Below are 14,322 nucleotides of genomic sequence, written 5' to 3'. Positions count from 1 at the left end.
CCGAGGACCGAGTGTTGTGGCGCTCCTTGGGAGAGGCCTATGTCCAGCAGTGGATGATTATTGGCTGATGATGATGAATACTAAAGGGATGCTATTATAATAATTTTATCAAATTGTACTTACCTATCGAGAAACGGATGGCTTCTTATGCGGTTTTATCAGAGTCATACATTTAGCTACTTAAACTTGGTGAGCTCATGTTTATCATGGACTGTAAGGGGTTTATTTAAATATCGGTTATTTAGTTATTTAGACGACCGAATGGCGTAATGGTTAGTGACCCTGATTACTGAGCCGAAGGTCCCGGGTTCGATTGCCGGCTGGGGCAGATATTTGTTTAAAACACAGATATTTGTTCTCGGGTCTTGGATGTGCCCGTAAATTGGCAATAGGCCCGCCCCCTATTACATTGGGACTAACATAACACTGGCGAAAAGTGGGTGCAGAAATGCACCTCTGCCTACCCCGCAAGGGAGTACATTAGTTACCTACTAATGGTGTGAGTGTTAAAAAAAAATCGGTTAGTTACAATTCTATGAAATAACTTTTTAGAAAGATCGCGGTGGCGTCATTATGACAAAACAAACTTTTTCGATAGATGCTAAAAAATTTTGAACACAAAGTTTACTAAACAATACTTTTACGTTTTTTTTATCGCACAAAGAGGTTTACGATAGTCGTTTACAATGTCAAGGCGAAACCTTTCATATTGTTAGATTGTTATGTATATCAAGTTGCAGATACGGTGTTAAAGATAAGTATGGATTACCCGCCTCCATACGGCTTCTCATGAACGGATCAGGGGAGAAATCGATTGATTTGACGTAGATGTGCCTGTACCAGTCCAATTTTAGAGTTTTTGAATGATAAAAACATTTATCAACAAAAAAAAACAACTGGTTGCTGTCTATACAAATGCAAAGTTCCGCAACAATTGGGTTAGCCGCTTTTCTATGAAAAAGTAACTAAGATGTGCTAACATTCAGGATCCTTATTTCAAAGCTTTCGCGTTTATAATACCTATTAGCAGGATTAAGAAACGAATAGATTGTATCAGCATCTATCCACATAAAGATGAACCCAACGGCCGAGACGACATCGTATGTCGTTATGTCGTGTACAATGAAGTTTTTTTATTAGTCAGAACAAATAATTACATGATTAGTTTGATGAGCTACAAACAAGTTGAGTGATTCACGCGGCAACACGCGAAGCAACAAAAACTGATTATGAGGAAACGCGTGCGTAGCTATTATATAGAGGGTAAATTGTTACGGTCTTATTCATAAAAAAACCTTAAAGTAGGTTTACTGAGCTCAATAGTTACGGAACACATTAAGCCTATTTGAGGTTTCGTAAAAATCTCTATTCATAATAGTTCCGTAAACCTTCAATAACTATAGTGATGCTAATAGATTTCACAGACCAAACATTTTGACATTTACCCTATTAAGTTGCCGGTCCGACGAAACCATAAACAAAAATAGCGAAAACTTTCATTCATTTATCAATCTCTATTATCTATGTTAGCCACGGCGCGGCACTTAAAAAAGTTTACGTTGGCTTAAAGGCGCAGTTGGCCAAGCCAAAACCCACAAAAAAAAAAAAATTTTTTATTTAAATTATTTACGTTACCATGGCAACTTATTTTCAGCAAATATTAACCTTCAACAAATGTCAAATCGTCAATAAAGCAGAACAGCTGTTGACCGGCCGCCATGTTTTTGTACAAGAGGAGGTTTACGGAAGGTGTATAGTAGGGTCCAGCCAACTTTAGCATATCAAGGTTTTACGAATCAGTTGGAGAGTTCTTTAGCGCTATTGATCGTTTATGAATAAAGTTTTTTTGACATTTGCTTATAGCAGGCCTATAGGTCTCCCGTAACTTTTTATGAATAAGACCGTTAAGCTATTGTAAATCACACAATCAATTAAGTGTTAATAGTAATAAAACCAAACTTGACCATCATAAAAAACTCCCGACATTTTACCCTAAAACTTAAACAGATAGGACAGATACACATGTTAAACTGATATCATCCTTCTTATTCCGGTCGAGCGTTTAAAAATCCGTGGAATGCCGTGAAGATGGAAGCTTAAAATCTATATGGTTGGCTGAAAGTAATAAGGTTTTTGGTAAAAAGAAATTAAGCGTTCTTCATTTCTTTTTACCATAAAAGTAGAGCTCTTTCTCTCTTATCGTTCTCTATTAGAGAGGGAGATTGCAATTTATTTAAGTAGTTATTTAGAATTATGTACAATGTACTTACACAGTGTTAGTTTTACACCTAACGCTGTAAGACCGTGCATTTACATAATGTAATGTCCCGAGTCTGCGTTGTTCTATGTGTAATGTAGATTACTATACCCTATTCGGGGAAACGACGTAGTACTGAGTATGCACGAAAGCATATGATTGGTCATAGATAAGACGCTAAGGCCGCGTTTACACTGTAGGTCATAATTAGTCTGTCGTTGCACTCTGTACCGTTCGGACGTCTCCTGTGTACCCTCTCGCTATCACCCTCGCTCTGTTTCTTGAAATTAATTGACCCGGCTTGTTTATTGGACTGTGTGTGTGTTTTGTGAATTGGACTTTGTTTTGAGTGAATTACCGAATATGGCAGAAGAAGAATCTGTTAACAAAAGGCCTAGACGGGCCTTTTCGTCAACTGAGAAGTTAATGATGTTGAACATGTTCAATTCTTTCAAGACTGCTTCGCCGTCTGCATCACACAATGAAATATGCAAAACTGTCGCAAGTTCAATGGGAGTAAGTTGGACTTCGATTTATAGAGTAATCTCGGAAAAAAAAACCAATGCGAATCTAAGGTCCCCAAAGAAGAAAAAAACACGCCTCACTGTTTGTGACAAAATTGATGATTTCACCAAATGTGCGATTCGACGAATAATCCACAGTTTCTTTTTAAGAAACGAAATTCCAACCCTCGACAAAGTTCTATCAAAAATTGAAGAAGATGGATCATTGGGGAGTTTTAAAAGAACTTCTTTGCACCTAATTATTCGAGAAATTGGATTCAAATTTAGTAAAAGATGTCGAAACAGTATGTTGACTGACAGGGATGATATCTTTTTTTGGCGAAGAAATTATTTGAGAGATATTGTAAAGGCAAGAGAAGTTGGAAAAAATATTTATTATTTGGATGAAACCTGGATAAATGAAGGCCATACAATGCCCAAAGTTTGGTCTGATACAACAATAACCAGCGCACGTGCAGCATTTATGTCTGGATTGTCAACCGGCTTAAAAAATCCCTCAGGTAATATTTTGTTATCAATCAATTGTTTAATTTGTTTGACAATGAGTTGCCGCCAACACACCTGCACTACCTGACTATAATTAACTAATTATATCTATTGTTACAGGAAAGGGCAAACGACTTATCATAACACATGTTGGGAGTGAAGACGGTTTCGTGGAAGGAGCATTGCTTGTATTCGAGTCAAAGAAAGACGGTGACTACCATAAGGAAATGAATTCCGATACATTTGAAAATTGGTTCAAAGGAATGATAGAAAAACTGCCAGAAAATTCAGTTATTGTCATGGATAATGCTTCATACCACTAACGGAAAATAGAAAAAATCCCCACGGCGAATACTAAAAAGGAAGACATTATAGGATGGTTGAAAGGTAAAAATATTTTACACGAAGAAAATCTCTTAAAAAGGGAACTACTAAAAATAGTAAAAGCGCATCGAAAACTATTTGATGGATATGTTATTGACGAATACGCAAAATCTAAAAATATATCTGTTCTTCGCCTCCCGCCATACCACTGCGAATTAAACCCTATCGAATTAATATGGGCTCAAGTTAAAGGGGATGTAGCCGCCAACAATACAACGTTTAAAATGAGGGAACTGAAAGAGCTGTTTGCCGCAGCAGTGCAGAAAGTGACTCCAGAAAAATGGAAGAAATGTTGCAAACACGTGATTGACGTTGTGGAACCACAAATGAATCAAATGGACCACAACTTTGAAAATTTGTCCGAATCTTTTATTATTAATGTAAATGATAGTAGTGATAAGTCGTCTGAAAGTGATGAATAAAAAATATTATTATGAACATACACTATTTTATTTCATACCTATTTCCTACTCCTACTTACTTACTTTAATTCAGTAGTGTAGACACGGCTTTACAATTTTAGCTAATCAGGTGGCCAAATGGGCGTGGCTAACTCATTTGTCGTCCTTGTCTTTTGTAGGGAAATGTGCGACAAAGAGGGCGCTTTGCTACGTCTTCTCCCCGAATAGGGTATAGTGTGAAACATTTCCGTTCCCACGATTGTGCGAATTTGTCTCAACTGTACGTGGAACTCCTACGTCACTGTTGTTTACTTTACTTACTACAAACATAAATCTGAATTTTCAATATATTTGTTGTACCTATTTATCTGTTAGAAAAACCAAAATGGGTCGTCTGGATGGCACCGCACCGATAGGACTTTTTCGGAATCACAGCCCGTGTTATGATTAATACTATTCAGTCTAGGCTATACCTTCCACTAAATAGAGACACGCAGTGTAAATTATATCTAAAATACCACTGAAAAAAGTAGGTAAGTAACATAAGCACTGGTTAGAATCCGGTTAGTGAAATAATGCAATTGTATTATCCCACAAAGTATTGGTTTCCAACAAGACAACAATGGGAAGCTGAGAAGCGTTGCATCATGTTACTCCATGGGCCAACTGGGTGATGCAACTTCCTCAAAATTGTGTTGAAACTCAAAACGTGAAAGAAAAGACATCCGCTTAATACGTTAGGTTTTTTTTATCATTCATCAAATCATAAATTTCGGAAGCCAAAAAACATTCGTATCATTCCCTAAATATATTTTTTCCTTTGTAAAAATGGCATTAGAAACCTTCGTAGCGCCACAATATGTGAATAGGTCCTATGCTATAAAATAAACTAATATTAATAACTATAATTAGGTATTTATTACAATGGTAAAACTCAAAAAGGCACACTTTCGGGTGAGTTACTAACAAGCATAGACTGCATAAAGTGCATTATTTGCAATTTGCTAGGAGGAAAATAGTGGTTTGTGGTAGTGATGTAACGAATATGTGTTTTTGGACATTCGCGAATGCGAATGCGAATGCGAATATCTGATATCGATATTCGCGAATGCGAATGCGAATATTCAGTTTGTGTTCAAATTTGGCGCCATTTGTATGGTTTGGTGACAGTCTCGTACTGAAACGAGGTACGTTCCGTTCGAGGCGCATTCCAAATCAGACTAGCCAATACTAGTCGCAGTTTTTTTTTAAGTAGCTCAATAAACTTAACACTTTATTAAGTTCCGTAACTGTTACGACACATTGCGACTGTGTGCGGTTTCTGAGGGCGACTTACACGAAACATCTATGGATGTCTTGCTCTAAAGTGTCTTACACTATACTGTCAAAATACGCTTTTTGTTTGTTTAAAGAGTTTATTTATATTTATACAATTTTTCAGAGCTTATGATATGTGGGACATGTGTGGGACGTTTTGAGTTTGACAGTTCTAGAGATGTCCGAGAGTGAAATCCTATCGACTTGAACCTATCGATTTGCATATACTACATAGATTAATATAAAAATGAATTTATTGGTATTATCGGAAAATACATTATAACTAATTGCCGCTTTCAGTATATGCTACTACTGCTATTGCTCTCAGAATCTGATATATCATTGTCAACACCGACATTGATGATGATGAGTTCATCTTGCAAACAATCTATCTATGCTTGGCTAGTGATTTGGCCATTCTCTTTTATAAAAGTGTCAGTATCTCGAAAACTATCGAACTTTTACTAAGGTCATATTATGATATCCTGTCACTCCTGAGCTGGCCTATCAGCCCTTTAAGGGATAACGTTGTCTTTTCGGACAACCTGTATGATACCTACAATGTTTTAAAAAATCTAATATTGTATTTATAAATTTTAATCGATTTCAGAATGTCGACTTTGATGTGTCGCATCTCTAGTACGTTCCATTTTACCAAAGTGCGTACTGTAGAAATATATATTATCTGTGGTCATCGTCAATAAAATGACAGATTTTCCAATAGTATTCATGCGTTAAATGAAAAATTTTAAAGTGTCACCCATGTCTTTGCCCCTGGAAAATGGTGTAGGTCCTAAGTAGTGTTGCCCAAATGCAAGAACAAGACGAGACTTAGCCAGTCTTGGTCTTGGTCTTGCGCCAATACACCTGGTCTTGGTCTTGGTCTTGGTCTTGCGCCAATACACCTGGTCTTGGTCTTGGTCTTGGTCTTGCGCTCCCAGTCTTGGTCTTGGTCTTGGTCTTGCAGCAAGAGTCTTGCAAGTCTTGCAATTACCTATTAGTCTATTACTATTTATTAAAGTTTACTTTTTGATTTTAATAGATATTTTTTTATTCGCTATGTTTATGGTATAAGTCGTAATGCGCATAGGTCCAGTTTTTCATTTTCTTTGATACAGTTTTTTGCATCTCATAGAATGCCTAAGCGTACTTACCTATACACCGAACTGTTACACCTAACTACTCAGTGAAATAGCGCTCTGCAAGACGCAAGAGTCTTGCAGGCTATGTCTTGTTCTTGCTCAAGTCTTGCACGGTCAGTCTTGGTCTTGGTCTTGCTAAAAATACGCGGTCTTGTTCTTGGTCTTGGTCTTGCAAAAACGCAAGAACAAGACCAAGACTGAATTTGGGCAACACTAGTCCTAAGAAAACTGTTTGAAGTCGGCTAATGCCGAATATCGGGTAATTCCGATTATAGGCGATTTATTCCAAACCATACTTTGAACTGTGGAACCATTCACCTTGATGGCAACTTAAATACCTCGCTTGGGTTGACTCAGGACGCAAGGACCGAGCGCGCGTGATAAAACGTAAAATTAGTAAAAAAGTGCATATTTCGCCGACCGATAGACGACCGAATGGCGTAGTGGTTAGTGACCTGACTACTGAGCCGATGGTCCCGGGTTCGATTCCCGGCTGGGGCAGATATTTGTTTAAATACAGATATTTGTTCTCGGGTCTTGGATGTGCCCGTAAAATGGCAATAGGCCCGCCCCCTATTACATTGGGACTAACATAACACTCTGGCGAAAAGTGGGTGCAGCAATGCACCTCTGCCTACCCCGCAAGGGAGTACATTAGTACAAGGCGTGAGTGCGTGTTTTTTTTTTTTTTTTTTTTTTGCATATTTCGGCATTTTAGAATTTTCGGAATTACCCGCACATTGGTAGGTATTTAAGAAATCAGTTAAATTATTTAAATGATTGTTTTTTCATCCAAAAGATTTTTTTTTTTTCACTAAGTTGTGAGTTTAAAAACCCTTAATCATATTTTTTTTGTTTTTTCCGACTAGGGTAATTCCAAATGTTGAAACATTTTAATGTGAAATTCTATGGATCGGCTAATTTTGAATGATAAATATCACATAAATGTGTAGTTCTTCTGGACAGTTCTAGGCAATATTACTAAATATGTTTTTGCGAGATAAAGTTGATCGAAAAATACTTATGTAGGTACTTTAGCTTAAACTCATTTTTCGATGTAATCGAAATTACCCGCATACGTTTGGTTGGAAGTACCCTCGAGGAATAAAAAAAAATATCAAATTTTGAAACTTAAATATTTACGAATTCCGAGGGTATTTACAGAATCTTATGAAACAGAGTTTAAGGTTGTATATTCAAGTATACAAAGCGACCTTACATGAATAACAATAACCCAACCAGTTCTGATAATGTGACAAAATTCGAACATGTAGCGGACTCGACCAAAAACCTTTCGGAATAACCCACCTTCGGGAACACCCAAATATTCCGAAAAACATTTTTCCGAATTTGATAACCCCGAATATGTAATTTACGAAATATTGCAATACCGATTTTTTTAAATACCGAATTATAATAATCACGAAAATTATAATTTCGAATATTATAATCACGAATATTGTTATTACGATTGTTAAATATACGAATGTAAAAAAATACGATTACTTTAATATACGAAAAATAAAATACCGATTTATTATAATCACGAAAAAGTCAAATCCCGATCGGAAATATGATAATTCGTGATTTTGACAAAAAAACATAAACGTCTTTAAAACTTTAGAACCAAAACCAAAAGATAGGTGCGACGACGAGCAAAGCGAGGAGGAGCGTGTTAGGTGCACATAGATATCGAAAAACAAAGCGGAGCGCAGCGAAGCGGAGCGGAGCGTTTCAAATTTAGAGCAAAACAATTGCTAGGATTTTTATGGTGTTTAAACTTAAAAACCTTAGGACCTAAACCTAAAGATAGGTGCGACGACGAGCAAAGCGAGGAGGAGCGTGTTAGGTGCACATAGATATCGAAAAACAAAGCGGAGCGCAGCGAAGCGGAGCGGAGCGTTTCACATAATATAGCTTAAAAAATATTGATTTAAATACGCATTATGCTGCATTATTCATATAACCATTTCTTGATTCGGGAATTTGTATTTTCTGAATGTTAAAACTTCGGGATTCGTAATTTTAACAATTCGATATAATAAAAAATCGTACTTTTGAATCATCGAAATAATAATATTCGGAAAATTGACTTTCGTCGTTTTAATAAAGGTGTTGTTTGAAATTTCGTTTTATAAACTATTCGTGATTTTCGTTATTCGGAAACTTAAAATTCGGGATTGTGAATTATTCGGAACTATGAAATTCGAAATTTTAAAAATCGTTATTTTCATATTCGTAAAAAAGTAATTCGGAATTATGTAGTGTACCCCCCACCTTCACTATATCTTAAGTTTCGTTTCCCAAAGTAAATAAATAATACCAAGTGAAAAACCGGTAATGTGATTAAGAGGGTAACTTGTAATAAGTAAAATTACCATTATTTTCAAATAGTGTTTTCTAATAAGTACTGATATTCGCAAAACATTCGCACAAAATTTTGCGAATGCGAATATCCAAAAAAACTTTCCACGTTACAGCCTGAAAAATAGGTCATGGACACCCTGTAGGTACTTTAAAAAGCTTTGGATTATTTTTTTAATGAAGTAGAACACGCTGACAGCTACTAGTATTGCAGTTCAGGTTCAGCTAAGCGTTAAAATATATTTTCACTTCACAACAAAAGTAAGATTGTGTTTAACCATTCCATTCGATCTGTTATTCCATTCAAAGCACCTGTCCAAAGTAGTTTAAACTTTTTTGTAGTAATACAGTACATTTCTTAACATGAACGTAATGTAAAATTGATTATAATCGAGGAGTCATTCGTCAAGTCGCGCGCCTTAGACTCGCGCGCCACGCGCGAGTTGCCCCTCCCGTATTTACCTACTTTTTTTGTCGTCAACTCGCTCGACAGTGAAAATATGTAGAGTCAGCCACAAAAGTAATAATTTATTATGCTTAAGGTAACTACTTAAAATGTATAGGGTATTTTATAGGTGATTAAGAGTTTATGTTTCTTATGGTTGTTGAATGATAATGCAAGAACTTTTGAATATATACAGTCTTTTAATCACGTAACTTTACAATATTTGGTAATTCTGAGAAAATGCGTGCGCTTCGCTGTACAGTCGGTTAGCGTCTGCTGGCCGGCGCGCGGAGCGGCGGTGGGGCGGCGGGGCCGCGGTGCGGGAGGAGGCGGCGTCTGGGCATCGTGACGTAATTTGACCATGCGAGCAAAGTTGTGGCGTTAACAATCTGGGGGCCCTTGAAAACCACCGTTTTCAAGCTTCTCATAGACTGGCAGTGGAACCACCTTGTTAACAGCACGACGTTCGACTCCTCTTGTCGTTAAGAAGTCTGCCACTCTGCACACTCCGTCTGTGCCAGGATAGGTTTTATGAACTCGACCCAGTTTCCACAACATGGGTGGTAAGTTATTATCTTGAAGCACAACCATTGCTCCTTCACGAAGATTGCTTTCGGGAGTTCGCCATTTCGTACGGTTTTGAAGTTCAGCCAGGTATTCCTTTCGCCACCGGTCCCAGAAGTGCTGCCGTAGCTTCTCGATGTGCTCGTATCTGGTGATGTTCTTCCGTGTGATCTGAGGTGACGGCAGCGCCGTGAGGGGACGCCCGATGAGGAAGTGCCCTGGAGTGAGAGGAGAAAGGTCGCGTGGGTCAGGTGATAATGGTGTTAGGGGTCGGGAGTTGAGGACGGCTTCTATTTGAGTAAACAGCGTACTCAACTCCTCGAATGTTAAGCTAGCATTACCCATAATGCGTTTGAGGTGATGTTTAGCACTTTTAATGCCTGATTCCCAAATTCCTCCAAACGTTGGTGAGTAGGGGGGGGTAAATATAAATTTAATTTCAGAGAATTCATGAGTACTTTTAAGACTGGAACGGAGAACCTTATTTAATTCATTTTTACTGCCTACAAAAGTTGTGGAATTGTCGCAGTACAATTTTTCCATTTTTCCTCTTCTTGAAATAAACCTTCGCAGAGCAAGAATGAAGGCTGCAGAGCTGAGGTCACTAACAAGTTCTAGGTGTAGGGCCTTAGTAGTGAAGCACACAAATAAGCATAAATAGCACTTACTTATTGAGTTACCACGACCCTTTTTACTAGATATGTAGAAAGGACCACCATAATCAACACCACAAATTTGAAATGGTAGTGCAGCATTAACCCTGTCTGAAGGAAGATTGCCCATCAACGGTTCCGCAGCTTTACCGCGTAGGCGGGCACACAATGTGCAGTTTCTTACAATATTTCTGGCTAAATTTCTACCACCTAGTGGCCAGTATTGTTCTCTAAAGGAGCTGAGGAGCAGTTGAGGACCGGCGTGTAAAAGACGTAGGTGCTCGGCTTCCATTAAGAGTTTGGTGAAAACATGTTTACCATCTAATAATGCTGGATTCTTTTTATGCATGTCACAGTCAACGTTATGAAGCCGACCACCTACTCTCAACACTCCATTATTGTCGATGAATGGTGACAACTGTAATATTTTAGATTTAGGTTTCAAGGATTGTTTTTTATGTAAAGTATCTAACTCGGAGGAAAATACTGATTGCTGAGAAAGTTTTACAAGGTAAGTAAGTGAATTTTCTATTTCATTAGGTTGTAAAATTTCTGTTTGTATATTATTTATGTTTTTGCAATTATTTATGAATCTTAATACGTATGCAATTATTCTTATTAATTTGTTAGAATTAGAGTAATCAGAAAAATTTATCAGATCATCTGTTTTTAACTCTGTACTAACGTTTGTTTTTATTTCAGGTAAATCGAGTTTTGTTCTTGGATCTTTAGGCCATTCAGTTTCATCTTTTTTAAGATAGTCGGGACCATGCCACCACAACGTTGAAGATTGAAGTTCAATTGGGTCTATACCGCGGGAAGCTAGGTCACTAGGATTCATGGAGGTAGGAACCCATCTCCAGGTATCCTCAGAGGTTAATTCATGTATCTCTTGGATGCGATTACAAACGAAAGTTTTAAGTACTTTTGGTTGTGTTTTGATCCAACCAAGGACTATTGTTGAATCTGTCCAAAATGTTTTCTTTGTAACCGTACCTCGGAGAGCAGTGGTCACTCTGTCGGCGAGCCTCGCGCCCAACAGCGCACCGCATAGCTCCAGACGCGGAATGGTCGCTGTTTTAAGTGGAGCTACCCGGGACTTTGAACATAATAAACGTACGTTCACATCTCCCGCGTCATTTGTGGACCGCAGATATACACAAGCTGCATATGCGGCTTGACTTGCGTCCACAAATACTTCAAGACTGACGTTTGATGGTGAAGTACAAATGGCATGTCTGGGAACTGAAATTGAACCTAAAATATGAATATTTTGAAATAATGAATTCCATAATTTAGTAATATCCCTAGGTACGGGATCATCCCATTCTAGCTTTAAGAGCCACAAGTTTTGTAACATAATTTTAAGTGTTATTACGCAAGCACTAAGTAACCCAAGAGGATCGAATATCTTACATGAGTTAGACAATATCAGCCTTTTAGTGAGAGTTTCAAAACCAGTATCAGTTTTAACTGAAAATTTAAGGTGATCAGGATTAGGAGACCACAGTAATCCTAACACATTTGATTCATTGTCTAGATTAAGAGATAGTGACTCTGTTTCGTGTGAAAAAATCTGAGGACAGTTTGTTCTGAATTTATGAATGGGGAAACAAGCTGAATCTAGGACATTTGTTACGGATTGATAAATATGACGTAATCCATCTTCTGAGTCACTTCCCGTAAGCAGGTCATCCATATAAAAATCATGCTCTATAACTTCACCAATGAATTCATCAGAGCACTCCCTAGCAAGCTGCAGTAAACACCTAGTGCTTAAATAAGGAGCACTAGCTGTTCCGTAGGAAACTGTTTTGAGCTGTAAGATACGTAACGGTTCCTGTTTAGATTCATCGTCACCATCTCTCCAAAGAATCATTTGAAGATGTCTTTGAGATGGATTAATTTCGACTTGACGGTACATTTTTTGGATATCGCCTGTAAGTACCCAATTATGCTGACGAAATCTAATGAGTATATCAAAGAGCTCATCTTGTACTACAGGCCCTACATGTTGAATGTCATTTAATGATTTTCCACTCGAAGTTTTGGCAGAACCGTCAAAAACTACACGTAGCTTTGTAGTTTCACTGCTTTCTCGCACAACTGCGTGATGAGGGAGATAATAGCCAAAGGGAGGTTTTTCAACTTCGGTTAAATGACCTAATGTTTCATATTCTTTTATGAAGTCAGAATATTGTTGTTTTAAGTTTATATTTTTATTAAGTTTTTTCTCTAAACTGAAGAATCGTCGTTTGGCCATCGTATAGGAATCGCCAAGTGCAGATTCACTTTCACAAAGTGGCATACTTACTGAAAACCGACCATTATCTAGTCGCCTTGTGTTTTCAGTGAAGTGCCTTTCACAAAATTCGTTGTCTAATGATGTTAATAATTTAGGATTAGAGATTGGGACTTCTTCAAGCTCCCAAAATTTTGTTAATTTCTCTGATATTTCTTTAGTGAAATTACAATGATGCACCTTCGTCTTTTGTGAATTATTATGCATATTAAGAGGCCCAGCTACAATGAACCCTAATTGTGAACTCTGAAGTATGGGTTTATCGAACCCTAACTTGATTTGTTTTGGGAGCAATATGTCATAAAATACTTCAGCGCCTAGGAGCATATCGATCTCTGAAGGACGATAAAACTCAGGGTCAGCTAACTGAATGACCGAAGGCATGTTTAAGTCGGAGAGATTAATCTCATTATTAGGTAAGTATCCCGTAATATTAGGTAGGACTAAGCAATTTAATGTTTTGCTATACGAGTTAACCAATGATTGTACTGAAATTTCACACATGTCTGCAATGTGACTCTTAGCACCGTTTACTCCAGCAATGCAGACTGATGAATCGATGTTTTTACTAACTAGACCCATTTTATTTTTTAGGTTTTCAGTTATAAATGAAGATTGTGATCCAGCATCTACAAGGCAACGAGCTTGGTAAGTTTTATTATTTTTAAGATTTTTTACTTTTACTAAAGCAGTACCCAGAAGTACCTGACCAGATGATAAAGCTGGGGGAATGGGCACGGAATGTAAACAAGTACTGTTATTTTGTCCTAATGAGTTATCATTTTTCTCATCAATGTAAAGTAAAGTGTTATGCTTCTTTTGGCAGATGCGGCAAGAACCTTGTAGCCAACATTGAGATGCTTCATGACCTCGGCGAAGACAATTCGAGCAGAGGTTCAACTTCAAGGCCTCACTCGACTTGTCCTCCGGTGACAACTTACTAAAGTTAGAACATTCAAGTATGCGATGACCTTTATTACAGAAAGGACATTTAAATTGTTTTTTGTCAACTGATGAAATAAATGCCTTTGTAATTTTAAGTGGTTCTTTTTGGGGTAAACTGTGTTTACGATTATCATATTTACTATCGCTTCTATTAAGTTGCATCATTTCAAGGACGTCTGCGCGACTACGTAAATACTTAATAAAGTCAGATAAAGTTGGTAAGTTGGGGAAGCTATTTTTATGTTCCTCCCATTTCCTACCCGTGATGGGATCAAGTTTATTTGAAAACAAATAAATGATTAAGACATCCCAGTGGTCTGTGTGTTGGCCTAATGATTCAAGGGCCCTAAGGTTTTTTTGTATGTGATCGATGAGATAACGAAGAGATTTATGTGACTCTTTATTAAGGGAATCAAAATTAAATAACGCCTTTAAGTGGTTATTAATTAAGATCTTTTCATTATCATATCGTTCACGTAATAAATTCCAAGCTACATTATAATTAATGGATGTAAACTCGATCGATTTTATTACGACT

At 37.4% G+C, this 14,322-nt stretch overlaps 1 protein-coding gene and 1 long non-coding RNA gene across 2 annotated transcripts; one reads left to right on the top strand and one right to left on the bottom strand.

Annotated features, from left to right (window-relative positions):
• Positions 1 to 2,539: 2,539 nt before the first annotated feature.
• Positions 2,540 to 2,832, bottom strand: LOC125491417. The gene is made up of 2 exons (XR_007268285.1): positions 2,696 to 2,832; positions 2,540 to 2,636 (listed from the first exon to the last, which is right to left on the bottom strand). It is a non-coding gene; the product is annotated as an uncharacterized LOC125491417 (long non-coding RNA).
• Positions 2,621 to 3,763, top strand: LOC105386028. The gene is made up of 2 exons (XM_011556511.3): positions 2,621 to 3,281; positions 3,388 to 3,763. Exons 1-2 carry the CDS (start codon positions 2,621 to 2,623, stop codon positions 3,588 to 3,590), a joined length of 864 nt encoding a protein of 287 aa, XP_011554813.3. The 3' UTR covers positions 3,591 to 3,763.
• The last annotated feature ends 10,559 nt before the right edge of the window (positions 3,764 to 14,322 follow it).

The sequence above is a fragment of the Plutella xylostella genome, chromosome 5, assembly GCF_932276165.1.
Source record: "Plutella xylostella chromosome 5, ilPluXylo3.1, whole genome shotgun sequence".
Taxonomy (NCBI): domain Eukaryota; kingdom Metazoa; phylum Arthropoda; class Insecta; order Lepidoptera; family Plutellidae; genus Plutella; species Plutella xylostella.
This window is presented reverse-complemented; position numbering and strand designations above follow the sequence as displayed.

Bases quoted from the DNA above. Each gene is read 5' to 3' on its own strand.
- LOC105386028 (XM_011556511.3), top strand. From the start codon at position 2,621: ATGGCAGAAGAAGAATCTGTTAACAAAAGGCCTAGACGGGCCTTTTCG. The intron at 3,282-3,387 runs GTAATATTTTGT...CTATTGTTACAG, and splicing joins CGGCTTAAAAAATCCCTCAG to GAAAGGGCAAACGACTTATC.